General features: G+C 30.4%; 1 protein-coding gene and 1 long non-coding RNA gene across 2 annotated transcripts in view; both read left to right on the forward strand.

The window, feature by feature from the left end:
• LOC145331314 (uncharacterized) overlaps positions 1-7605 on the forward strand; it is a 59593-nt gene extending 51988 nt beyond the window's left edge. The window contains exons 8-9 of the mRNA XM_080175931.1: positions 6709-6778; positions 7378-7605. Of these exons, the coding sequence (XP_080032057.1) occupies positions 6709-6778; positions 7378-7605 (298 nt within the window). The remainder of the gene's footprint in view (positions 1-6708; positions 6779-7377) is intronic.
• Positions 7606-7981: 376 nt separating this feature from the next.
• The window catches only part of LOC145331923 (uncharacterized), a 71451-nt gene continuing 51875 nt past the window's right edge, over positions 7982-27557 (forward strand). Inside the window, exons 1-2 of the long non-coding RNA XR_013883957.1 lie at positions 7982-8026; positions 18781-18842. This is a non-coding gene — a long non-coding RNA (uncharacterized LOC145331923). The remainder of the gene's footprint in view (positions 8027-18780; positions 18843-27557) is intronic.

Consider the following 27557-nt stretch of genomic DNA (forward strand, 5'->3'; position numbering starts at 1 on the left):
ATTAATGTAAGTATGTCCCTATTTTACACTAAAGTGACACAACTTTGTTAAGGTTATATTGTTATAAGTGTAGCAACTAGATAAATATCATTTATGTATTTATGTCCATATTTTACACTAAAGTGACATAGCTTTGTTAAGGTTATATTGTTATAAGCTTAGCAACTAGATAAATATTATTTATGTAAGTATGTCCATATTTTACACTAAAGTGACATAGCTTTGTTAAGGTTATATTGTTATAAGCTTAGCAACTAGATAAATATTATTTATGTAAGTATGTCCATATTTTACACTAAAGTGTCACATCATTGTTAAGGTTATATTGTTATAAGCGTAGCAACTAGATAAATATTATTAATGTAAGTATGTCCATATTTTACACTAAAGTGTCACATCATTGTTAAGGTTATATTGTTATAAGCGTAGCAACTAGATAAATATTATTAATGTAAGTATGTCCATATTTTACTCTAAAGTAACACAGCATTGTTAAGGTTATATTGTTATAAGCTTAGCAACTAGATAAATATTATTTATGTAAGTATGTCCATATTTTACACTAAAGTGTCACATCATTGTTAAGGTTATATTGTTATAAGCGTAGCAACTAGATAAATATTATTAATGTAAGTATGTCCATATTTTACACTAAAGTGTCACATCATTGTTAAGGTTATATTGTTATAAGTGTAACAACTAGAAAAATATTATTTATGTAAGTATGTCCATATTTTACACTAAAGTGATACAGCTTTGTTAAGGTTATATTGTTATAAGTGTAGCAACTAGAAAAATATTATTAATGTAATTATGTCCATATTTTACACTAAAGTGATACAGCTTTGTTAAGGTTACATTGTTATAAGCGTAACAACTAGATAAATATTATTTATGTAAGTATGTCCATATTTTACTCTAAAGTAACACAGCATTGTTAAGGTTACATTGTTATAAGCGTAATAACTAGAAAAATATTATTTATGTAAGTATGTCCATATTTTACACTAAAGTGATACAGCTTTGTTAAGGTTATATTGTTATAAGTGTAGCAACTAGAAAAATATTATTAATGTAAGTATGTCCCTATTTTACACTAAAGTGTCACATCATTGTTAAGGTTATATTGTTATAAGCGTAGCAACTAGATAAATATTATTTATGTAAGTATGTCCCTATTTTACACTAAAGTGATACAACATTGTTAGGGTTATATTGTTATAAGTGTAGCAACTAGATAAATATTATTTATGTATTTATGTCCATATTTTACACTAAAGTGACATAGCTTTGTTAAGGTTATATTGTTATAAGCTTAGCAACTAGATAAATATTATTAATGTAAGTATGTCCCTATTTTACACTAAAGTGACACAACTTTGTTAAGGTTATATTGTTATAAGTGTAGCAACTAGATAAATATTATTTATGTAAGTATGTCCATATTTTACACTAAAGTGATACAACATTGTTAGGGTTATATTGTTATAAGTGTAGCAACTAGATAAATATTATTTATGTATTTATGTCCATATTTTACACTAAAGTGACATAGCTTTGTTAAGGTTATATTGTTATAAGCTTAGCAACTAGATAAATATTATTTATGTAAGTATGTCCATATTTTACACTAAAGTGACATAGCTTTGTTAAGGTTATATTGTTATAAGCTTAGCAACTAGATAAATATTATTTATGTAAGTATGTCCATATTTTACACTAAAGTGACATAGCTTTGTTAAGGTTATATTGTTATAAGCTTAGCAACTAGATAAATATTATTAATGTAAGTATGTCCATATTTTACTCTAAAGTAACACAGCATTGTTAAAGTGACTGTGAATTTGCAAATAACGTTATATATATAGTTAGATAACTGGCAATTAGAGATAATTTTTTAAAAATATTGCCTTAAAAAATGACAATTATTCAATTAAATGAAAAAGAATTTTTAAATTTTCTGAACTTTACACTACCGTGAACACCATTTTTAAGAAAACTGAATAATAAATGCATTAAATACGAATAATTGTAGTGATTTATAGATAATTGCATTCAAAATAGTTAATACGTTATGTTTTTTTTTTAAATGTCATTTAAAAGTAACACACAAGACAGTCATTTTAATGATAAAAATGCAAAAAATAAAAAAAAGTAACAGATCAAAACTTGAAATGTTATTTACTGGCCCGGCTTTTTGCGTTACCTCTCTCTCTCTCTCTCTCCTCTCTCTCTCTCTCCTCTCTCTCTCTCCTCTCTCTCTCTCTCTCTCTCTCTCTCTCTCTCTCTCTCTCTATCTCTCTCTCTCTCTCTCTCTCCCTCCCTCCCTCCCTCTCTCTCTCTCTCTCTGTTTCTCTTCTTTCACTTTGCTATTTCTACCTCTAGGTTGGTTGTTAATTAAATATTATTTAAAGTGTAAAAAGATTAAACCATTCAAATCTATAAAAAGTCATTCTAATCTAAATTTATATTTTCTAATTTCTATTTAATATTCAAAGGGATATAAAAGGGCAGAAAAATAGCTTAAAACCAACGAACGACTTTTTTAATAAAAATAAAATAGCCTAAAACCTTTCCCAAAAACTATAAGAAGCTTCACTGTAAAAGTGAACCATATCGTTTCAGCGGTTAGCGAGATCCTTCTCTACAGATAAAAAAAGCTTACAACTTTATAAAATTGTTAAATCTTTTCATTTAAAACTCACCCTTCAGTATGTGATTGTATGCAGGGAGGAAATGGATATTTGGCTTTTTATTACATTAGTTCCAAAAGTAATGACATTTTGTTAGTTGGCTAATTAACTTTGGAGACTTTCATAGAATTTTGTGTATATTTTCATTGTGAATATCCATTAATTTAACGGCTCTTGTCTTATGCCTCTAGTTCCTTGGTTAATTATGTAGCAATGGGTGTGCGGGTGGGGCGTTAAGTGTGTGTGTGTGTTAGTGTATACTACGATAGTGTGTGTGTGCGTGTGTGTGTTAGTGTATACTACGATAGTGTGTGTGTGCGTGTGTGTGTGTGTGTGTGTGTGTGTGTGACAAATTGCAATAACTATTCATTTTGGAATAAAAAAAGTAATGTTTATTTTTATGGAAAAACTTTAATAAAATGATTGAATTTTTTGCTGAAGTATATGGCAAATATAATAAATTTTTACTTTTTGAACAATTTAAATCTTAAATATCATTCTTTCTATAGATTTAAGCAATTTTTCTATTGTCTTTATACCGGCTGAAACATACCGAAATTCTGTTAATGATTTTTTAAAATAAACCAAACTTTTTCATTACATTTTAAAGAAAGTTCGAAGACAAATATTATTAGAGGTTTATTACAAAATTATTTCCTAAGTATTGATTTTTTAGTTTTTATCTGCAAGCGAAGAAATGGCTTTTTTTCTTATAGTTTAATTGTTGCTCAGACTTAATGTTAACTTCGTGTTGAATTGAGCATGGCATTTTAATCAAATTTTTTTCTAACTTCTTGGAGCTTTTAAGAAATTATTGTACGAAAATTACTTAAAAAACAAGGAAAGGTAAATAAAAATGAATTCTGAAAAAACCAATTCGTGATCTCTTTAAGGTTACATTGTTATAAGCGTAACAACTAGATAAATATTATTTATGTAAGTATGTCCATATTTTACACTAAAGTGTCACATCATTGTTAAGGTTACATTGTTATAAGCGTAACAACTAGATAAATATTATTAATGTAAGTATGTCCATATTTTACTCTAAAGTAACACAGCATTGTTAAGGTTATATTGTTATAAGCGTAGCAACTAGATAAATATTATTAATGTAAGTATGTCCATATTTTACCCTAAAGTGATGCAGCTTTGTTAAGGTTATATTGTTATAAGCGTAGCAACTAGATAAATATTATTTATGTAAGTATATCCATATTTTACACTAAAGTGACATAGCGTTGTTAAGGTTATATTGTTATAAGCGTAGCAACTAGATAAATATTATTTATGTAAGTATGTCCATATTTTACACTAAAGTGTCACATCATTGTTAAGGTTATATTGTTATAAGCGTAGCAACTAGATAAATATTATTAATGTAAGTATGTCCATATTTTACACTAAAGTGTCACATCATTGTTAAGGTTATATTGTTATAAGCGTAGCAACTAGATAAATATTATTAATGTAAGTATGTCCATATTTTACTCTAAAGTAACACAGCATTGTTAGGGTTATATTGTTATAAGTGTAGCAACTAGATAAATATTATTTATGTATTTATGTCCATATTTTACACTAAAGTGACATAGCTTTGTTAAGGTTATATTGTTATAAGCTTAGCAACTAGATAAATATTATTTATGTAAGTATGTCCATATTTTACACTAAAGTGACATAGCTTTGTTAAGGTTATATTGTTATAAGCTTAGCAACTAGATAAATATTATTTATGTAAGTATGTCCATATTTTACACTAAAGTGACATAGCTTTGTTAAGGTTATATTGTTATAAGCTTAGCAACTAGATAAATATTATTAATGTAAGTATGTCCATATTTTACTCTAAAGTAACACAGCATTGTTAAGGTTACATTGTTATAAGCGTAACAACTAGATAAATATTATTTATGTAAGTATGTCCATATTTTACACTAAAGTGTCACATCATTGTTAAGGTTACATTGTTATAAGCGTAACAACTAGATAAATATTATTAATGTAAGTATGTCCATATTTTACTCTAAAGTAACACAGCATTGTTAAGGTTATATTGTTATAAGCGTAGCAACTAGATAAATATTATTAATGTAAGTATGTCCATATTTTACCCTAAAGTGATGCAGCTTTGTTAAGGTTATATTGTTATAAGCGTAGCAACTAGATAAATATTATTTATGTAAGTATATCCATATTTTACACTAAAGTGACATAGCGTTGTTAAGGTTATATTGTTATAAGCGTAGCAACTAGATAAATATTATTTATGTAAGTATGTCCATATTTTACACTAAAGTGTCACATCATTGTTAAGGTTATATTGTTATAAGCGTAGCAACTAGATAAATATTATTAATGTAAGTATGTCCATATTTTACACTAAAGTGTCACATCATTGTTAAGGTTATATTGTTATAAGCGTAGCAACTAGATAAATATTATTAATGTAAGTATGTCCATATTTTACTCTAAAGTAACACAGCATTGTTAAGGTTACATTGTTATAAGCGTAACAACTAGATAAATATTATTTATGTAAGTATGTCCATATTTTACACTAAAGTGTCACATCATTGTTAAGGTTACATTGTTATAAGCGTAACAACTAGATAAATATTATTAATGTAAGTATGTCCATATTTTACTCTAAAGTAACACAGCATTGTTAAGGTTATATTGTTATAAGCGTAGCAACTAGATAAATATTATTTATGTAAGTATGTCCATATTTTACACTAAAGTGACATAGCTTTGTTAAGGTTATATTGTTATAAGCTTAGCAACTAGATAAATATTATTAATGTAAGTATGTCCATATTTTACTCTAAAGTAACACAGCATTGTTAAGGTTATATTGTTATAAGCGTAGCAACTAGATAAATATTATTAATGTAAGTATGTCCATATTTTACACTAAAGTGTCACATCATTGTTAAGGTTATATTGTTATAAGTGTAACAACTAGAAAAATATTATTTATGTAAGTATGTCCATATTTTACACTAAAGTGACATAGCTTTGTTAAGGTTACATTGTTATAAGCGTAGCAACTAGAAAAATATTATTTATGTAAGTATGTCCATATTTTACACTAAAGTGATACAGCATTGTTAAGGTTATATTGTTATAAGTGTAGCAACTAGAAAAATATTATTTATGTAAGTATGTCCATATTTTACACTAAAGTGATACAGCTTTGTTAAGGTTATATTGTTATAAGTGTAGCAACTAGAAAAATATTATTAATGTAAGTATGTCCATATTTTACACTAAAGTGATACAGCTTTGTTATATTGTTATAAGCGTAGCAACTAGATAAATATAAATACACACAATTACCCCTTCTGTAGATTATAATTAGTGATTGAAACGTTTGGACACTCAACTCATCAAAGCAACCAATCAAAATGCATAGAAAGTTCCCAAAGTTTTTAAGCCTTCGAATAAGAAAGGTTATTATAAAACTTTGAGGACTAGTGTAATAATCAACCCATTGTACCCTTTCTCCTTCTAATATCATAACCCATCGCTTCAATGTGTTTCCTCCCTAGAGTGGATTGCTTACCTAACTCCATTTTTTGTGATTTTTTGTGGGGGTTGGGGTAATGCATAATGGTATTGTGTTGCACCTGTTTTTTGGTCATTGCATTCTTCCTTATTCTTACTATTAACTATTTACGGTCTTTAGCTATGACGTAGTCTAGGCCGATATTTGAACCCAACTACCAGCGGATGTGCAACTATTGTGCCACAGTTGCGGGCTAAATTATCGATTAGCATTGAGTTTGCACCCCTCGTATATAAGAGCTAAGAAATTAAAGTATATAAGGTCAGAAAAATAGCCCAAAAACCACCCTAAATGTTCAAATCTAAAATTGAATGTCTTTAAACCATCCTTTTCTATATAAGGCTTTCTTAAAAAGGAAACTCAATACATTGAGTACTTATTAAAATCTTAATCTTCTTACACAAAAACCTTACTACTTTATATAATAGGATATGTTTTTTTCAGTAAAACTCCTTTTGACCTGTTCTTGGAGGATGATGGTCCTTATTCCAGAAAACTATATGGCCCTGTCCAGGTATAGTTGAATAGATAGATAGATAGATTATAATTCAAGAAAACAGTATGGTCCGGTTAAGGTACAGTTGTACATATACAATATACATAGATAGATAATTAGATAAATTACCTTTCGAGGATTTTTTGTGTTGTGTAAAATACGCCAGTAGAGGCCTCTAGAGGAGAGAGTCCCCAAAGTATTTTAACCAAATTATCTCGCTGTAAAATATTATACTTATCATAAAAATAATTTTAATTGTAATCCTTATAATAAAGTACCAGGATGTTGGTTTGTCTGTACCGAAGGATCTTACTAACCGCTCAACCGATCGGGTTCTCCTTGGGCTCTGAGTAGCTTTTCATACGTCCCGGTAAGGTTTATAACTATTTTTGGGGAGGGTACCACCACCCTCCTGAGAGAAATCACAAAAAAAAAGAATTTTTAATAAATATTCTGGAGACTTGAACGAAACATAGACACGATTTTGTTTAATATTCAAGAGACTTGAACGCAACATAGACACAAAATAAATATAAAAAAACATTTAAAGTGCCACCAGAGGCCTCTAGGGGTGTAGTTGTTAGTAATTAATATTTTAACAACAAAAAATGTTTAAGGACGACAAGAAAGACTCCAAGAAGGAATCTTCAAGCGGGGGCGGGCCTGGGTCCCCCCGGGGTCGTGCAGACCTTTGGGGAGGGGCCGGTGCCCCTGGCGAGGGCGCTGGCGGCAAAGGAGATGAGTGGGGTAGACGGAAAGAGGGTCTCAGAAAAGTCAGCACTCGAAGGAAAGATTGTAACTTTGGTTTTGTGATAAATGCTCACAATTACAGCATGCTTTTGTAAAACAAAATACAAGAAAAAATAAGCTTTTTACTTTCCTACCCATATATCTAATTAAAAGTACTATGAATTCAAAATGGTTTTGAAACTGTTTTTTTTATGAAATTACACTATTCTAAGACATGAAGATATTTTTTAATTGTAGCCATCAATTCAAATTATTTTGTCTTTCGTTTAAGTGAATCAAATAATATTAGCTTGGTCGTTTTAGTAGTTCAAAATATATTTGAAGTAGATCTCTTTTTTGATCTTTTTAAAACCATTTACCTATTAACTGAGAACCAGTGGATATTATTCGGTTTGGAAGCCATACTGGAAAATCGTTAGCCTATTGATTCTGACAAAAGTTACAATTTTAAATTTAAAAAATAATAGGGATAGAAAATCCATTGATGATACAGCTAATGATCAAACCAAAGTTGAGGTAAGATAGATAGATAGATAGATAGATAGATAGATAGATAGATAGATAGATAGATAGATAGATAGATAGATAGATAGATAGATAGATAGATAGATAGATAGATAGATAGATAGATAGATAGATAGATAGATAGATAGATAGATAGATAGATAGATAGATAGATAGATAGATAGATAGATAGATAGATAGATAGATAGATAGATAGATAGATAGATAGATAGATAGATAGATAGATAGATAGATAGATAGATAGATAGATAGATAGATAGATAGATAGATAGATAGATAGATAGATAGATAGATAGATAGATAGATAGATAGATAGATAGATAGATAGATAGATAGATAGATAGATAGATAGATAGATAGATAGATAGATAGATAGATAGATAGATAGATAGATAGATAGATAGATAGATAGATAGATAGATAGATAGATAGATAGATAGATAGATAGATAGATAGATAGATAGATAGATAGATAGATAGATAGATAGATAGATAGATAGATAGATAGATAGATAGATAGATAGATAGATAGATAGATAGATAGATAGATAGATAGATAGATAGATAGATAGATAGATAGATAGATAGATAGATAGATAGATAGATAGATAGATAGATAGATAGATAGATAGATAGATAGATAGATAGATAGATAGATAGATAGATAGATAGATAGATAGATAGATAGATAGATAGATAGATAGATAGATAGATAGATAGATAGATAGATAGATAGATAGATAGATAGATAGATAGATAGATAGATAGATAGATAGATAGATAGATAGATAGATAGATAGATAGATAGATAGATAGATAGACAGATAGACAGATAGACAGATAGACAGATAGACAGATAGACAGATAGACAGATAGATAGACAGATAGATAGACAGACAGATAGATAGACAGACAGACAGACAGACAAACAAACAAACAACTAGACTGAGAGACAGAAAAACAGACAGACATACAGCAAGATAGATAGATAGATACAGTATACATAAAGACATTTTAATGGAATAAAAGAGTAAGAGAATGAACATTAAATATAGACAATGCTTATGCACTGCTTGCTCAGGGATACAGGGATTTGACAATGGAGCATTAATTTATCTTTTCCCCTAAATAGTAATTATGTATGTGTGTGTTGATTATATTCTTAGTAATTTTGGGAGAAGAATGGGATATAGATTACTTTGAATGCCATTTCTAGTACCTCCCCAAATATAATTCTAGATACTGTTCATGTGATTGTGCAGCAGGGGGGGAGGGGACACTGGACTGTTATTTACACTAGTACCCAAAGTTTAATAACCATGTTTTCTTATTGGCTGGCTTAATGAGAAAATTTGTATTATTTCATTGAGTGTTGAATGTCAAAATGTATCAAAAAATAGCTATATTATACAGAAGGAGTAAATTAGTTTATTGGGCTCGTACATCAATTTATCGTCCATTGTCTTATTCCAAAATAGCGCAGCAAAAACAAATGTTCACAGTCGAAGATATATGTCAAATAGGTGCTTTCCCTCAATGTGCATATTGAGCATTAACCCAACCACTTTTATTAAATAAGGGGAGGGGCTTTCAATGAAGTAATAATGAAACAAACAAAAAACGTATCTGATTTTACATTAATTTTTAAAAAGCAAGGGGTGGGGTTATTATGCTCAAAAAGGTTCGTTGCGGGTAAATATTGATTATTTGCTGCTCTACTTTATGGACATAACTATCCTTGTTGAGACTAAACTGTGGAGAGAGAGGGAACGATGGGCTATTTATTACACTAGTCCCCAAAGTTTTGTAATAATATTTTCTTATTCGTTGGCTTTGGAAACTTCAGTGAATTTTGATTCATTAAGTTGAGTGTCCAAACTTTTCAACCCCTAATTGTAATCTACAGAAGGAGTAATTTTGTGTATCATAATCGGGGATGTACATTAATTTATCGGCCATTGTCCTATCCCTTTAGATCCCTGTGTAATGCTGACATTTGTCAGAAGCTTTGCAGACATACAGGGGTCAGGGGGGTCGCAGTCTTTAATAAAACAAATAACAATCACAAATCTTCGGACAGTTGGGCTTGTTTAGGATAGTTAGTGCTACAAACAGTAGAAATCTTAATCAGGGATCTAATGGGATAAGACAATGGCCATTAAATTTATGAACATCCCCAATGATGATAATCAAAATTGCACCTTTTGTAGATTAAAATTAGTGGTTGTAATGTTTCTCTCTCTCTGGCTAGGACCGCTGTAAACACTAGGTATCTTAATAATAAATTGACATATATTTCCATAGTTCTCCTAATGTAGATTACAGTTATATAAACACTGTTATTTTTTACCAGCCAATCAAGATTTAATAAATGTTTCCAATATTTTTAAGCCAGCATATGAAAGAAAATGTGTATTGTGTATAAACTTTTATACTAAATCAATTTGTAGCCTAGTCTTTTCTTCCCTGTTTATTTATCGGTATATTGGAATGCTTATTACGACAGTCGTAGTCTATAATAAAACAATCACTAAACTAAATACTGATATCTTTATGGACTAAACAAGTCCCAGTGTAATTTTCAGTCAAGTCTCTTTCCTCCAAATACTCATAATTTTTAGTTGGGATACTTGGTATCTCTCTTAGGTCACCCATAAATTATTGAATATCTTATCTGTATATTTCAAGTTCAAGCCATTAAAAGTAGAGATCTTTCAAAATTGTTAAAAAATGACAGTTTTTATGTTGTAAAAGTTGTTGCAAATATAGGTATTAAATAATTTAGTCACAAAATTGTGTTTCAAAGGTGCAACAATAATACTTAACCTCATTTTGAACAACCTATTCTGGATATAAAAAAACTCTAGAAAAAAACTATGTCTTCGTATATATCCAGTTTTCTACGAGTATAAAAATACACAATCATAAGATTAAAACCAACTTATGCAATTTTTATGTAGTATAAGTTGTTGCAAATATAGATATTAAAGTTTTCTTTTAAAGAGCAAAATAATGCTAAATTAACACAATCCGAAACAATCCTTTCTGACTCAAATGTGTAAATTTAAATAAAGCACAACTAACATAAATACCGAATGCATAATTCAGCATGAAAATCAACTGCAAAACAATGTTTAGATTGCTTTAAGAGCACAGCAACTAGTTCATTAATTTTTTTATGAAAGGTTTTTATGTTTAATATTTAGAAATGTTTTTTTAGGGACGTCTAAGCTTTTTGTGTTTATCATTCAGAAATATATATTTTTTAGGGACGTCTAAGCTTTTTGTTTTAGGGGGGGGGGGCGGGGTAAAATTTAGGGGTATTAATGTCTTGAGGCAGGTAATCTAATATTTTTTTATATTTTAGGGGTTTAAAAAATTGAAAGGGTAAACACCTCTTTACCCCCACCCATAGATGTCTTTGGTCTTTTTGATACCTATGTTCAAGTTCATTGTTTATAATTGTTGTTTTTTTAATAATCATATTACATGAAGTTGGGGCTTATAAAGCCCCCCCCCCCCCCTGTTATATCTTAAATACTATCGGCTACGCCCCTAGAGGCCTAGAGACATAAGGGTGATTGATTTCGACAGCCCATTTTTTCATTTTAGATTTGAAAAGAAAAAAAATATGGAGGACTTTTTCTTTGGGGAGTTGAGGAAAGGGTGGGTGGTTGATCCCCCATTTTTAATATTAGTTTTTAAAAAAAATTAGGGGGATGATTTTTTCTTGGGGCGATTTCTTTTGATAGGGTATTGGTACCCTCCCCCAAAATAGTTAAAACCTTCCTAGGACCTCTGAGAAGATACCCTGTAAAGGAGAAACTAACAGGTTCAGCGGTTAGCGAGATCCTTCGGTACAAACATACACAGACAGACTTCCTGTTACTTTATTATAAGGATATTCCAAGACGTGATAAAAGCAAAGTTGCCCATAATTAAACCGGGAATTAAGTTCTTCCTTATATTTATATCATGTTATAAATAGTTGTTTCATAATTCCAAATGCAAGGTTTGAAATTGATAGGACAATTCTAACATACCTAAGTTAACGATCAAAACAATTAGTTACTTAGGTAAAATATAGAAAAGTCTTGCTCCAAAAATAAATCATTGGCGGTTTCCTTTAAATGTCATGTTGAACACAAACAAATAAAGCATTTTTTAGGTTAGATTAACAAAAAGTCTAAAGAGCCCTGCAGGATGGTGTTGCTTCATAAGACCTACACTCACAAGACCTAATTTGACATAAGACCTACACTCATAAGACCTAATGTGACATAATACCTACACTCATAACACCTAACATGACATAATACCTACACTCATAACACCTAATGTGACATAAGACCTACACTCATAAGACCTAATGTGACATAAGACCTACACTTACATATAAGACCTGATATGACATAAGACCTACTCTCATAAGACCTAATTTGACATAAGACCCACACTCATATGACCTAATATTACATAAGACCTAATGTGACATAAGACCTACACTAATAAGACCTAATATGACATGAGACCTAAACTCATAAGACCTACACTCATAAGACCTAATATAAGACCTACACCATAGAATAAGGAGGAATAGAAGTGAAAACCCTAAAATTTTCTGGGAAATTAGAAGGAATCTTTGACTTGCGCAGTAAAGACAATAATGTTTTAGTACAAATCACAATGACTAGTTGGACAAAATTAGAAAAATTTAATTTGTATCAAAATCTTATAAAATAAGAGCGCAACCTAGTTTTATAATATAATAAATACAGAGACCAATATTTTTTGTAAATTTTCTTACATAATTAAATATTTTAAGGCTTAAAATGCACATCAAATTCATTTTTAATCCATTGTGAATAGGGAAGAGAAAGCTGAAGCTTGGCTACAAGGCTTTTAGTAAATTATTGCAAAAGGAATTTACTTCGAATATTTTTTCTGAATAATTACTAAAATCATGTTATTTACTAACAGCCTTATAGCCGTTTTGGTCTTTCAAATGTTCCAATTTTACTTCAGGCTAGCCAGGCAGAATCTTCTACCTGGATTCTATTCTATACTTTATCTTCTTTGACCTACACTCATAAGACCTACTTTCATAAGACCTAATATGAATGCTATCAATGTATCCAGGGAGAAATGGATAGACATTAGACATTGTTTTACAATGGGTTATGGCACCGCAGGGTTAGAAATTCAAACTGGGGCAAAAAATAACTTTTTTATCTATAAGTTAAAAGTGAATGGGGGAGGGTTTTGGTGTTCCATATAAAGTTATGTGCGAAAGTCCCAGAATATTTTAGCATATGCGTGTTGGTATTTAATTTCAGAGTGGTAGATTGTATCTTTATTCTAATTCAATACAATAGATAAGGAATCAGTATTCCAAAACTCTGATAAATCGGAAAATCATATCACATAAAGATTAGTTGATAAAAAAGTTAAAATCAAGATGTTTAAAATGGACGTACGGACATTCTGGCAACGATTGTAGAGTTGCTACGCTTTCTAAATCGTTCCTAACTACTACAGAAATAACCATGCAAAATATGGAATCGATAGAACAATTCTAACATGCCTAAAAAGCTATCCGTTCCAAGTGGCTAGGGGCGAATCAGTCTAACAAATCAGTTAAAATAGAAGATTTGGATATATAAAATTCAGAAGGGAAATTTGTCCCCAATTGAAGTTGCTAATACGGGCCTCATTTCTTGGTCCAATTGTTCATCCAGTAGGACGGGAAGGGATGGGGTAAAGGGGTGGATGAGGGGTATTGTTATTTTAGCCAGCTGTGAGTATCACTTTATTAGAGTGCATGAAAATCTGGTACAATATCAAAATTATAAATTAATAATATATCCATTTTGAACAATTTGATTCTCTAAAACTTGAAATCAGTCAATAAACCAAAAAGATACATGATAATGACCTTCCTTACTGATGGACAAACGAACAGAGTATAATATAACGAAGAATATATACCACTCAAAAATAACATGTAAATAAATACATTATCTTATTATAATACGTAGTTCAAAATTTTCCCACTAGAAGTCTCAATTACAATATAATATGTAAATTTCAAGAAAATTAGGATTTTTGTATTAAAAAAAGAACTTGATCAGCTTAAGATTTTTAAAAGTGAATAATTTATTTTAAGTAAATTGTAAATTAAGCATTATGTTAATGTTATGAAGTATCAAATAATTATATTTAAAGAATAACTTAATTAAATTCAGGAACTTTAGGGTGTAGGGAATGTAAATTTGGTTTAATACAGCTGTCTTTATTGCAGGGAATATTTCCTATTAATTCAAAGTGTAAAACATAGATATTACTGCTGGTAACAAATCTTTTGTTTGTCTGTAAAAAGGATCTCGTTAACTGAATCGGTATGGTTCTCCTTAAAAGGGAAGCTTCCTATAGTTTAGATCCTTAAATGGTTTAAAGGTCTTTTATTTGTATACATAAGTCTGGGTATTGTTTTAGACTATTTTTCTGCCCTTCCATACCTATTCGAATATCCGTAGGTACTAGGGACGCAGTCGCTAGTGTCAGATATAGCTATGCATCTTTTTAAAGAATAATAACGTTAAATAATAAATAGATAAAATTTTAAATGAAATAAGATAGAAAGCGGTCTAGTATTAGATGTATATAAACTTGTGATTGGTAAATACGTTCCTCCTTGATCAGGTAAAAGGAGATTGGTGGGTATCGTTATGTTAGCCAGCAGGAGGATACATTTTATCAGGGTGTGCGAGAATCTCTCACAATATCCATGTATACTATATCCATTAACATTTGCAAATTTGGTACATTTATAGAAAGAAAGAGTTTTTTTTTTATTGTACCCGCCCCAGGGGCGTCCAAGCTTTTTATTTTGGGGGGGGTAAAATTTTTTTAAAGGGGGGGTAATTCGGTTTTGGGGGGGGTAAAATGGCGCGCAAACCCCCCTGCAAATTTTTTTTACCCCCCCAAAATTTTTACCCCGGGGGTAAAATTTGCTTGGGGGGGGGTAATTACCCCCCCTGAAATCTGTTGGCAGGGGTAAAATTTGTTTACCCCCCTCAAAATTTACCCCCCGGGTAAAATTTTTGGGGGGGGGTAATTTAAATTTTATCAAAAATTTAGTATTAAAAAGGCGCGCGAAGCGCGCAAAAATTTTTTTTGTTAGAGATTTTCTATTTTTGGGGGGGGAGTATATACCCCCCCCCCAAAATTGTTTGTGGGGGGTAAATACCCCCTCATAAATGGTTGGGGTAAAATGAAAAAAATTTTGGGGGTGCCTACGGCACCCCCAAATTCGTTTGGGGGGGTAATCGCCCCATTACCCCCCCCCTTGGACGTCTATGCCCGCCCCCTCCCTTTTTCCAATATTTGTAATAAACAAAGGGGTTGATCTAGTTTATCATCACTAGTAATATAAATCAATTTACCATCCATTGTTATATCCCTAAAGATCCTGGAGATATAAGTATGTAAAATAAATATAATAATGAAAGGAAGTTCTAATATTACAATATATGTTTATATAATTTCAAGAATATAAAGGAATATATGTTCTTTAAATGGATATATTATTACTTGGATCCTACACCAGATTATCCTACACTCTATCAAAGTGATACTTGTAGCGGGCTAGAATTATGCCCCCCCCCCTCTTCTTCCACTAGATGAACGAACTGACCAATAATTTACAGGGGAAATTACAAGAAATTGACGATAATATCCATGTATATTCTACATCTCTTATTCTTTATTATTACTTTCGTATGAGCCCCTAGCATTTGTGGGCTCTGTTTTCAAGGGGTGAAGTTTGGGCACATAAATAGCCTAAAATCATCCCAAGATTTGAACCTTCTCGACACAATGAGTGGATCGAGGCAGGGATCTTAAGGAATAAGACAATGGCCGATAAATTAATGTACATTCCCAATGATGAAACACAAAATTACCCCTTCTGTAAATTAAACTTCGTTTGCACACTATATAATCTTAATGAACCAACCAATCAAAATTTAATAAAAGTCCCCAAAGTTGCCAAGCCAACGAATAAGTAAACGCTATCATAAAACTTTGGTGGCTAGTGTGATAAACAGCCCAATGTTCCCGTCCTACCTGGTATCGAGGTCTTATCCCTCACGCCATGGCTATGTCTACCATAAAATAGGAAATTACCCTTGCTCTAAAAATGGGTTAATAATTCTGGTCGTAGAGATTTATTACATGTATTCGTACATATTATCAGAGAGAGATGGGACAATGGGCTGTGTAATACTATTTTCCCAAGAGTTTTATATTCACGTTATCAGCATTAGGGACTTCAGTGAAATTTAATTGGTTCGTTCCTTTCGTTAGATTATTACCCCTCTCCCCCTCCCCCCCCCCTCCTCAAGAAAAAATATATGGAATTAGATTGTACACTTCCTACTCCCCTCCGCTATTTCAATATTTATCATATACCCATTTAACCCCTTTCTTTCACACGTTTAACCCCAGTATGAAAATTAGGGAATTTAGCAATATTTGGCACCAATTTTAATATTTTGAAGCCTTAAATTAGTTTTTGAAACTAATGATATGACTGCTTTCCCCTACAAATAAGATTTTACTCTAAGGTTGGTAGTGCCCCCAAAACTTTTACCCCTTATTTTTACTGAAAATATTTTAAGTTTCAGAACAAAACTCCCTCTTACCACCCCCCCCCCCCTTACCTTATAATAGATCATATTGTACAAGTTTTGAAAGTAATATTATTGTTTTGATGATCTAGAACAATATTACACCTACATGGTTATTATGTGTTCATACTTTCCAACCAATATCTAAATTAGTCAGATTTAGTTTTTCACAAAAAATATTGTTTGAAAGAACATAACATCGTATCCTTTAATATAAAGTAGTAAGGTTTTTTGTCTGTAGCTTCAAATTTCAACAACTGCTGAACCGATTGGGTTCTCAATATTTGGGAAGCTTCACATAGGTCTTGTAATGGTTTTAGGCTATTTGTTATATTAGGTTAAAATCGAGGGATGGTTTTAAGCTATTTAATATTTCATATTATCCCTTCTACTGGATTAACGAACTGACCAATAAATGCCAGGGGAAAGAGCAATCTTAATTGACGACTAATTTTTCACTGTGACAACATGATCCACGTATATTCTATATCCATTATTATATCTAGACAGGAAGTGAGTATGGGTTTACTTTATATGTAATTATTGAGTCATCAAAACTTTCACTCACCCCAAACCCCGCCCCCCTCCTCCCTCCATCAAAATGTATGGGCAATTGACAGGGAGGAAGGGGACATAGGACTGTTTATTACACTAGTCCCAAAAGTTTTGTAAATATTTTCTAATTTATTGGTCTAACAACTTTAGAGACTTATATTGAATAATGATTGGTTGGCTAATAAAGATGAGTTTCTAAATGCATCAACCACAAATTGTTTTTACAGAAGGGGTACCTTTGTTTAGCAACATTGGGAATGTACACCAATTAATCTGTCATTGTCTTATCTCTTAGATCCCTGGCAGTTGGGCAGTTATTAAAATCAAATAGACAAATGGGGAAGGATGATTAAAAATCTTAAATTGTTCGTCAGTCGAAAAAACAACAAATATTATTTTTTTCTTATTTCTAACAGCGAAGCTTTTCTATAATTATGGTCTGCAAGTCCGTCAATATGTACATCCGTAATTAACATATGGCTCTTTTCATCAATTTGAACATGTTAGAATTATTTTAAACTTCGAATAATAATTCATTTTAAACAATGCACAAGGTGTGTCTAAACAAGAAAAAAATATTAATAAAAAATTTTAACCTTACCAAATAAAAATACTTGGACGCCTGATCCTAACGTCTTATTTTAAAGCTTCGCTTGTATGAATGTTATCATCTTTGTTGTGTTAAAAATGATGTGGTTTAAAAGCTCATCAAAAGCCCATCACCTGTTAAATTGAATCACACAACAAAAACACCAACAACAGAGATTTGGAATATGTAATAGTTATTGCAACGTATTATAGACAGCTTTCCGCGGAAAATCATAAATTTAAAACTATTTTTGTCTACCCGCGCCTTCAGCCCCTAGGGGCTAACAAAACTGGTTTTAATCTATTAAATTTATAATTTTAATGTTCGTGAAAAATTGTCTGTAATACGATTCTATACATGATTTTTCAGTAAGACTGAGAACCGTTTCCAATCCAGCGGATATTAATCGGTCTCGAAGCCATACTGGAAAAATAAATATAGTAAAATCCTATTTTTTAAATAAGTAAGGTTTGCTTTTCTGTTAAAACCTTTTCTGAACACACAACTTTCAAATAAATTTATAAAATAACACACATACATAGAAACCCACCCCACTTACACACACACACATACATAGAAACCCACCCCACTTACACACACACACACACAAACCCACATAATTATAGGCAGACTCCCGTTTAAAGCATTAACAAAAACTCAACTCCTCCTATAACACTTTAAATAATTACATAATGTTCTTTTAAGTGAGTCTAAAAAAAGCTTTTTATACTTCTATTTTATTTTTATTATAATTTTTTATTCTCCGTATGACCCCTAAGAAGCTTAGATACAAAGTAAATGGATGTTCATCTATTTAAAGAATCTATTTGGTATAACAATTTAGGATAGATTAGTAATGATAGTTTTATGGTTTTATGCTATTTATATGTTATAAAGATTACTTTTTTTAGGAGCTACCAAAACCAATCAAAAGAGGACTTCTATGGCAACAGAAAGACAAACTTTTTTCAAGGTAAGGTTTTTTTTATGTCTGTCTATCTGTCTGCCTGTCTAATTGTCTGTATATATATCTGTCTATCTAGCTGTCTGTATATATATATATATGTCTTTATGTCAGTATGTCTATTAATATTTGTCTGTCGATCTGTCTGTATATATAACTATCTGACTATCTGTCCATTTGTCTCCCTATCTGTCTATTTGTCTGTCTATCTATATATCTGTTTGTCTATCTGTCTCTCTGTCTTTTCATGTACCTATCCGGATATAAAAGACTTTTAAAAGCAATAATCGGTCTAAATGTACGTCGACGTTTTTGTCTTTACGTTTTTTTGTCTGTATGGCGTTGAAACCAATCAATATCCGCAGGATTTAAACTGGATACTCAACCATCACCATGTATTACATCGAATTATAGACATTTTTTCACAAATACTAAAATAAATATCATAATATTAATACCAGTATTGTTAGCACGGGCCTTTTTTATTTCAATTTCCGCTGAAAGCTGTCTATAATACGATGCGATAAAGAGCTAATAAAAATGTACCTACATATATAAAAATTGTTATTTATCCAACTATGTAAATTTTTAATCTTGTTGGAATAGTAGCAGTTTTTAAGTGAACTTTTGTTAGTATGTTATAAATCAAAAATGAATCAAAACCCTTTAATTCACAAGTGAAACTTCCAAACCCCCTTTTAAAAGAATTTTAAAATAAACATCTGCAATTTATTGTGATGAATCTCTTGGAAAAAAAGTTTCTTCCCAATAATTCAAAATGATCGACCGTCTGAAAGAAACTGAATGGAAGTACATGGTAAACTTCTCGGCTTTTGTTCAAGATAGACGACTGAAATTTTGTTGTGTAGATTCCCTTTATCAATGACCATAAAAAAACATATTTTATTTGGTCCGTCGGCCTGTCGGTCATGCTACAAAAGACCAATACATATTTATGTAACAAGGTTTGGTGATATTTTATTTTTGGTTATTTTTAAAAAATTTTCATGACACTCTATAACTGGCTTTGTTCGTTTGTCCAATCCAAATTTTTTGTGCCTTGCTACTTATGGATGTTGTCATGCTTTTTAACTCTACATCAAATAGAAAACAAAAAAATATTTATATATATTCTTTGTCTGATAGTCCTAACGGTAGTGAGTTGCGCCTGTCCATGGGCCAATGCATGTCTACCCTTTCTTAATTTCTATGTCACGTACCTGACATAGCAGCAGTAGGTACCATTTTAATGTTGCTCGTTTGACGTACTGTGTTTCGGATTCGAGCTCGATATCTCCAAGACGTCAAGCTAATAATGTACTCTTTTGTGGGGAGGGGGAATTGGTTAATCCATTTTAGAAATATAAGGTATTCTACTATGGTATGATTAAATCTTTAAATACTAGTTTAACTTACATTTTATAATTTATAGACCCCTAAAAAAAACAGGGAGGGAGGGGACATTGGACTGTAAATTAAGAATTACCCAGACGACGAGCGGATGCACTAGTTATAGATGGTTATAAGTTTTTTATCTCAAGTATTATAGACAGCTTTTCGCAGATATGAATATGAAAATTATAAGATTAAAACAGTTTTGCTATATACTTTACATGATTTTTCAGCATGGCTGATAGCTAGTTCTAATACAGCGGATATTAATCGATTTCGAAGCCATTCTGGAAACATACTTTTTTGTAATTACAGATAAGATCAATCTACCTAGATTATGTCTAATAGCAATATTAAAGTTTATTTGCTAAATTATTTTGCAAAAAAACTGTTGCAATTTATTTTCACATAAACTAGCGCAGCACTCACGCAATAATAATGGATATAGTATTACTTGGATGTTGCACCAGATTTTCATGAACTTTTGTAAATGAATACTAGCAGCTAGCTAAAAGAACGATAACCCTATCCACTTCCTTTATCCCATCCCTTCCCCTACTACAATATGAATTAAGAACAAATTTTCCCCTGGCAATATATCCACGTATATCGTATATTCATTGCAATACTTGAGAAAATTGGTCATACTGGCTTAACCCTACTTGGGACAGATTTTGCTTATTTGGGGGAGGGGGAAATTTAAATTTATCAAACAGTTTATCAATTCCTGAAGTATTCTAATAACAGATCCCCCCCCCCCCCTCCCCATTATGTTTAAAATTGATTGAAAAATAATCAGAGGTTTTTTTTTCTATGCCTTACCAATGTGGGGCCAATACCAGCGGTGTCCTAACCATACCCAGTACCGAAAATAACCTAACCGAACCTTACCTAAAATAATAAAAAAAATGAAGTAAAACTATTCTCCCCCTTATTTCGAAATATTTAGAAAATAAGAGGGGGATTATATCCTTATACTAAAGTAACAGGATGTCTCTGTGTTTATACCGAAGAATCTCACTAACCGCTGTACTTAAAATGAAAATCATAAAATTAAAACCAGTTTTGTTAGACCCGGAAGGCCCGTGCTAACAAAACTGGCTTTTCATTTTAACTTCCGTGAAAATCTGTCTATAATACGATGCAATAAATAAATATTCTAGTTTCAATACATTTATTTGGGAAGGGTTAATGCAGGATATAAAAATTGTAATTTATGCAATAAGAATTTATAAGAAATTTACTCAGTGCGTAAATTATGTTAATATTTGTCAGAAAAATTTGCAAAATCTTTTTCTTGATTGTAGGCCACCCTAGCCCCTCTTCTACTGTTTATTTTTAATTTTAAATTAAAGTAAAAATAAAATAATAGAGGGGTAAGGGTTTAAATACGCCGTAAACCCTGTACCGACTTTCAATTGGGTCTTTGAATATCAACCAATAGCGATTCAAATATTAACACAGCCAAGTCCCTACAAAAGAATGAAAAGCAATTGCTAGCAGACAAAAAATGTCTCCAGGTAGTAGTATGTGTTATACATCTATTCTTAAAACATTTACTATTTTTATGGCTAGGTTAGGTAAGGTTCAGTAGAGCCCAACACGTAGGGACAATGCTTCAATTGGTTCGCTCCGCCTTTTCATACAATTTGATATGTTTTTATATAAATGGGAGGGTCGGGTCTACTGAAAAAAATTACTTTATATTTAATATGTAGATAATCTTGCATACATATATATACCTTTTTGTCCTTTTAAAGGTGGAATACCTGTATTATTCATTTTCCATTATGGCTTTAAAAACCGATTAATATCCGCTGGATAAGAACCGGTTCTTATCTATACTGAAAAATCATGTATGATATCGTGTTACAGACAATTTTCTACATTTATCAAAATAAAAATTATAAGACTAACACCAGTTTCGTCCCCTCGGGGCTATTAATTTTTCATTTAAATGTCTGCGAAAAGCTGTCGTTAATACAATACTATAAATAATAATGATAATAAAATAGGTGATTTGTTTTTGAGAGGATAAATAAGTTGATGCCATTGATCTATCCCCCCATAATGATGCTTTTTGTATGGGTGTTTTTGGGGCCTATAAAATATGTAAAAGATAAATTTATAAAAGGTTTTACATAGGTGTAAATTCATTTACGACTTTAATAGCGTATCATAGATGCCATTTCTAGCATAAAGTCATGGGTAAACAGTATGGAAATTTGTGAACAACATAGAGAAAAAAATAAATAGAGGAATCGAAGCAACTAGAAGACGAAAATAGGCAGTGGGCCTAGAGGCCTACTCAGCGCTGTTGCCGCGCTAAAATTTATTGCTATTCCACTACTTTTCAAATGGGAGGATTAAAAATTATTAAAAAAAATATCTTTTTACTTTTTACTATTTCCATATTTAGGGCAAGAATATTAGATTAGATATTTTCGTTTTAATGTTTTAATTAAAAATTACATAGAATTCTATTTTTATTTTAAAAAATTTGTTCATGAAAGATGAATCCTTCTATTTCTAAAAAGGGGGAAATTTTTTTCATAATGAACATTCAGCTGATTCTGACCGCCCACGGCTGTTTGCTAAATATTGCTTTTATTTTTATTTACATTATTATTTATGATTGACTTACAAAAAGCCCTGGGCGGCTTTTGATTTTCATCTGCTTCTAAACTTAGGGATGGGGAAGTAGTATTTTACCATGAAAAAGGGGTGAGTATTCATCCTCTTATCCTTTTTCCTTATGGTGAACAAGGATGGCAACATCCCAAAAAGCAAAGCTCTATATTCAGACGGTAGAACAAACAAACATTAACACTTGTAGAGTATCAGAACTTTACAATTTTATATAGATTTGTAGCAAAATTGCCTAAATACAGGATGCTGTTTAAGGCCGCTCTCTTATTTTTAGAACTTATTTACAGAGAACATTGGCAAAAAATATTATACTTTCTTGTGATGGTTATAATAAAAGATAAATCTAAGTCAAGAAAGAAGTTGTATCAACTTTTTTGCTTTTTATTTAAGATAGCTAGCTGGTTCTTTCAGTAAGTAGTAGATGTAAAATTTTTCATAGAATTCAGATATGCAATCGGTTTTTTTGTAGACCTCTTATTTTTAAAGTAATTTAAGTTTTTTTAAAAATAATTAAGTCGGTTTTAAGGTTCTAAAACACAACAAAATAAAAGAAGAAAATAGCCAGTATGAACAATAATAGTAAGATCTTTAATTTGACACCTTACTTTTAAAATTCTGTTGAGTAATTGTTGAAAAAATCTATTTTTTTAACCTCGGTTTAATCAAAACATTAAACCTAAATATTTTCTCATACAGACATAAAAAACATGGGTTCATATATACCTTTAGAATCAGAAAAATATTACAAATCTAGTCTAAGCAAAATTGAAAAAGTTTTATAAAACTATAATAAAAAAAATAAGTTGTTTTTAAGAATCATAATTTTCGGCTTTAAAGGGTTAGCTTGAACCAAACCTGAACCAAACCTAAACAAAAGACAATGCAATGTAGCAGATATTTTTTAAACACAAGAAACAATAATGTATTTTTAACTGCATTGTTTTGAAGTTTATAAACAGACTGATGCATATTTGTTCATAATTTTTCATTCTTTACATGTTCTTTAATATCACTATATTTATTGTAGTATCTATTGTATATATTGTATGAACGTTCTCCTTTTTTTCTGGCAATTCTATAGGTTAATCTTATAGGTTAAGCTTCCCGATTCGTCAATTTTTGCGATTTGTGATTGGCTAGTTTAGTAGTTACAATTCTTAAAATAAACTTTTTATTTTTTCTATTTTTTATTGCAATTTTTTTTAACTTTTTCAATTTTGCTTAGAATGGATTCATATTATTTTTCTCATTCTAATGGTATATATGAACCCATATTTTTATGTCTGTATGAGAAAATATTTAGGTTTAATGTTTTGATTAAACCGAGGTTAAAAAAATAGATTTTTTCAACAATTACTCAACAGAATTTTAAAAGTAAGGTGTCAAATTAAAGATCTTACTATTTTTGTTCATACTGGCTATTTTCTTCTTTTATTTTGTTGCGTTTTAGTACCTTAAAACCGACTTAATTATTTTTTAAAAAAACTTAAATTACTTTAAAAATAAGAGGTCTACAAAAAAAACCGATTGCATATCTGAATTCTATGAAAAATTTTACATCTACTACTTACTGAAAGAACCGGCTAGCTATCTTAAATAAAAAGCAAAATACAACTTCTTTAAAAATCAGCACGTTTTAAATGAACGAAAAGACTTTCTTGTAATGATTATAGATTTTCTATGCTTTCTGAATCATACCCAACTGGTACAGGAATCATCATGCAAAGTTTGTAATCAATGAGATAATTATAACATGCCTAAATTAAAGGTACGAGCTCTATCTTGTAAGGAAAGGGACTTTTGCACTGTTGCTTTAAAAGATGCTGTACGTATTGGTGCAAAAAATGGGGACAAATTTCAAATTGTTTTGGCCTGTGACGTCATACCCCCATCTCTTTTCTAGGGGGTTTCTTTCCTCCTTCCCTTTTCTTTCCCCTCACTTGTGACGTAAATAAACAGCCCCGTCAAATCAATTTAAAAATTGTCCCCATTTTTTGCACCAATATGTACAGCATCCTTTGAAATTAGAATTAATCCCTAGTAATCTCAAAACGTGTAAGTAAGCAATTAACATTTTTTTTTGCTTACTTAAATGTGCCATTGTGCCATTTTTGTGGTAAATTACTGATAAGCCATAAAGAATACTAATTGCTTACTTATATCAGCATTCTACAACAATTTGGTCTTACTTGTGAGATAAAAGAGGGTGGAGTAAATAAATACTCAGTCATTTACAGTAAAAGTTACTTATATAAGTTGAAGTGAAGAAAAAGAAGGAGGAGTAATAATTAATCCCTTCCTTCCTGTAAGCAGTTTATGAAAAAAAGAGAAGATTTGGCTGATATAAGCCAAATAAGCAACAAATGTGATTGATTGCTTATAAGTAATTTATCCAAAAATTGCATGATTTGGTATATAAGCCAAATAAGCATTTATTGTGATTGATTGCTTGTAAGTAATTTATCAACAAATTGGATGATTTGGTATATAAGCCAAATAAGCATTTATTGTGATTGATTGCTTATAAGTAATCTATCAAAAAATTGCATGATTTGGTATATAAGCCAAATAAGCATTTATTGTGATTGATTACTTATAAATAATTTGCATTTTCATTGATTGCTTATAAGTAATATATCAAAAAATTGTATGATTTGGTATATAAGCCAAATAAGCATTTATTGTGATTGATTGCTTGTAAGTGATTTATGAAAAAATAGCATGATTTGGTATATAAGCCAAATAAGCATTTATTGTAATTGATTGCTTGTAAGTAATTTTTCAAAAAATTGCATGATTAGGTATATAAGCCAAATAAGCACTAAATGTGATTGATTGCTTATAAGTAATCTATCAAAAAATTGCATGATTTGTTATACAAGCCAAATAAAGATTTATTGTGATTGATTGCTTATAAGTAATCTATCAATAAATTGCATGATTTGGTATTCAAGCCAAATAAGCATTTATTGTGATTAATTACTTATAAGTAATTTATCAAAAAATTGGATGATTTTGTATATAAGCAAAATAAGCATTTATTGTGATTGACTGCTTGTAAGTAATTTATGAAAAAATAGCATGATTTGGTATATAAGCCAAATAAGCAATCATTTCCATTGATTGCTTATAAGTAATTTATGAAAAAATAGCATGATTTGGTATATAAGCCAAATAAGCAATCATTTTCATTGATTGCTTATAAGTAATTTATGAAAAATAGCATGATTTGGTATATAAGCCAAATAAGCAATCATTTTCATTTATTGCTTGTCAGTTGGTTAAGGGGCTAGATTGATTCTTACATTTTAAAGTTTTCATGATTTTCTCAGTTCCTATTCAACATAGACGGCTGAAATTTTCAGGGATTGAATCATTTTATATTCTGCATACTTTTATTAAGTTTTAATGAGATTTGCTTATTGGTTGGGTTGCTAGTTTGATTCCTAGATTGGTAGATTGCTTATATATTTGATATATTACTTATAAGCAATCAACTACAAAAAATGCTCTTTTGGCTTATATACCATATCATGCAATTTTTTGATAAATTACTTATAAGTAATCAATGAAAATGATTGCTTATTTGGCCCACATACCAAATCATGCTATTTTTTCATAAATTACTCATAAGCAATCAATCACAATAATTGCTTATTTGGCTTATATACCAAATCATGCTATTTTTTTTTATAAATCACATACAAGCAATTAATCACAATAAATGCTTATTTGGCTTATATACCAAATCATACAATTTTTTGATAAATTAATTAAAAGCAATCAATTTTTTCTTCAATTTTTGACTGGGTTAGGTTAGGTTATTTGGCTAGGGGGCTGAGCGCCCGCGGCTAGGCAGGCCAGGGGGACGTTTTTTGGGGGGGTATAAAAATTGTCAAATTTTGAGAAAAATTGAGAAAAGAGGATAATACCAAATGATTGCTTATTTGGCTTATTTACGAAATCATGCTATTTTTTCATAAATTACTCATAAGCAATCAATCACAATAAATGCTTATTTGGCTTATATACCAAATCATGCAATTATTTGATAGATTACTTATAAGCAATCAATCACAATAAATGCTTATTTGGCTTATATACCAAATCATGCAATTTTTTGATAGATTACTTATAAGAAATCAATCACAATAAATGCTTATTTGGCTTGTATACTAAATCATACAATTTTTTGATAAATTACTTACAAGCAATCAATGAAAATGATTGCTTTTTTGGCTTATATTCCAAATCATGCAATTTTTTGATAAATTACTTATAAGTAATCAATCACAATAAATGCTTATTTGGCTTATATACCTAATCATGCAATTTTTTGATATATTACATATAATCAATCAATCACATTTATTGCTTATTTGGCTTATATACCTAATCATGCTATTTTTTCATAAATTACTTATAAGCAACCAATGAAAATGGTTGCTTATTTGGCTTATATACCAAATCATGCTCTTTTTTCATAAATTACTTACAAGCAGTCAATCACAATAAATGCTTATTTTGCTTATATACAAAATCATCTAATTTTTTGATAAATTACTTATAAGTAATCAATCACAATAAATGCTTATTTGGCTTATATACCAAATCATGCAATTTATTGATAGATTACTTATAAGCAATCAATCACAATAAATGCTTATTTGGCTTATATACCAA

Source organism: Acartia tonsa, chromosome 11 (genome assembly GCF_053477335.1).
Source record: "Acartia tonsa isolate MP-2025a chromosome 11, ASM5347733v1, whole genome shotgun sequence".
In the NCBI taxonomy this organism is placed as follows: Eukaryota; Metazoa; Arthropoda; class Copepoda; order Calanoida; family Acartiidae; genus Acartia; species Acartia tonsa.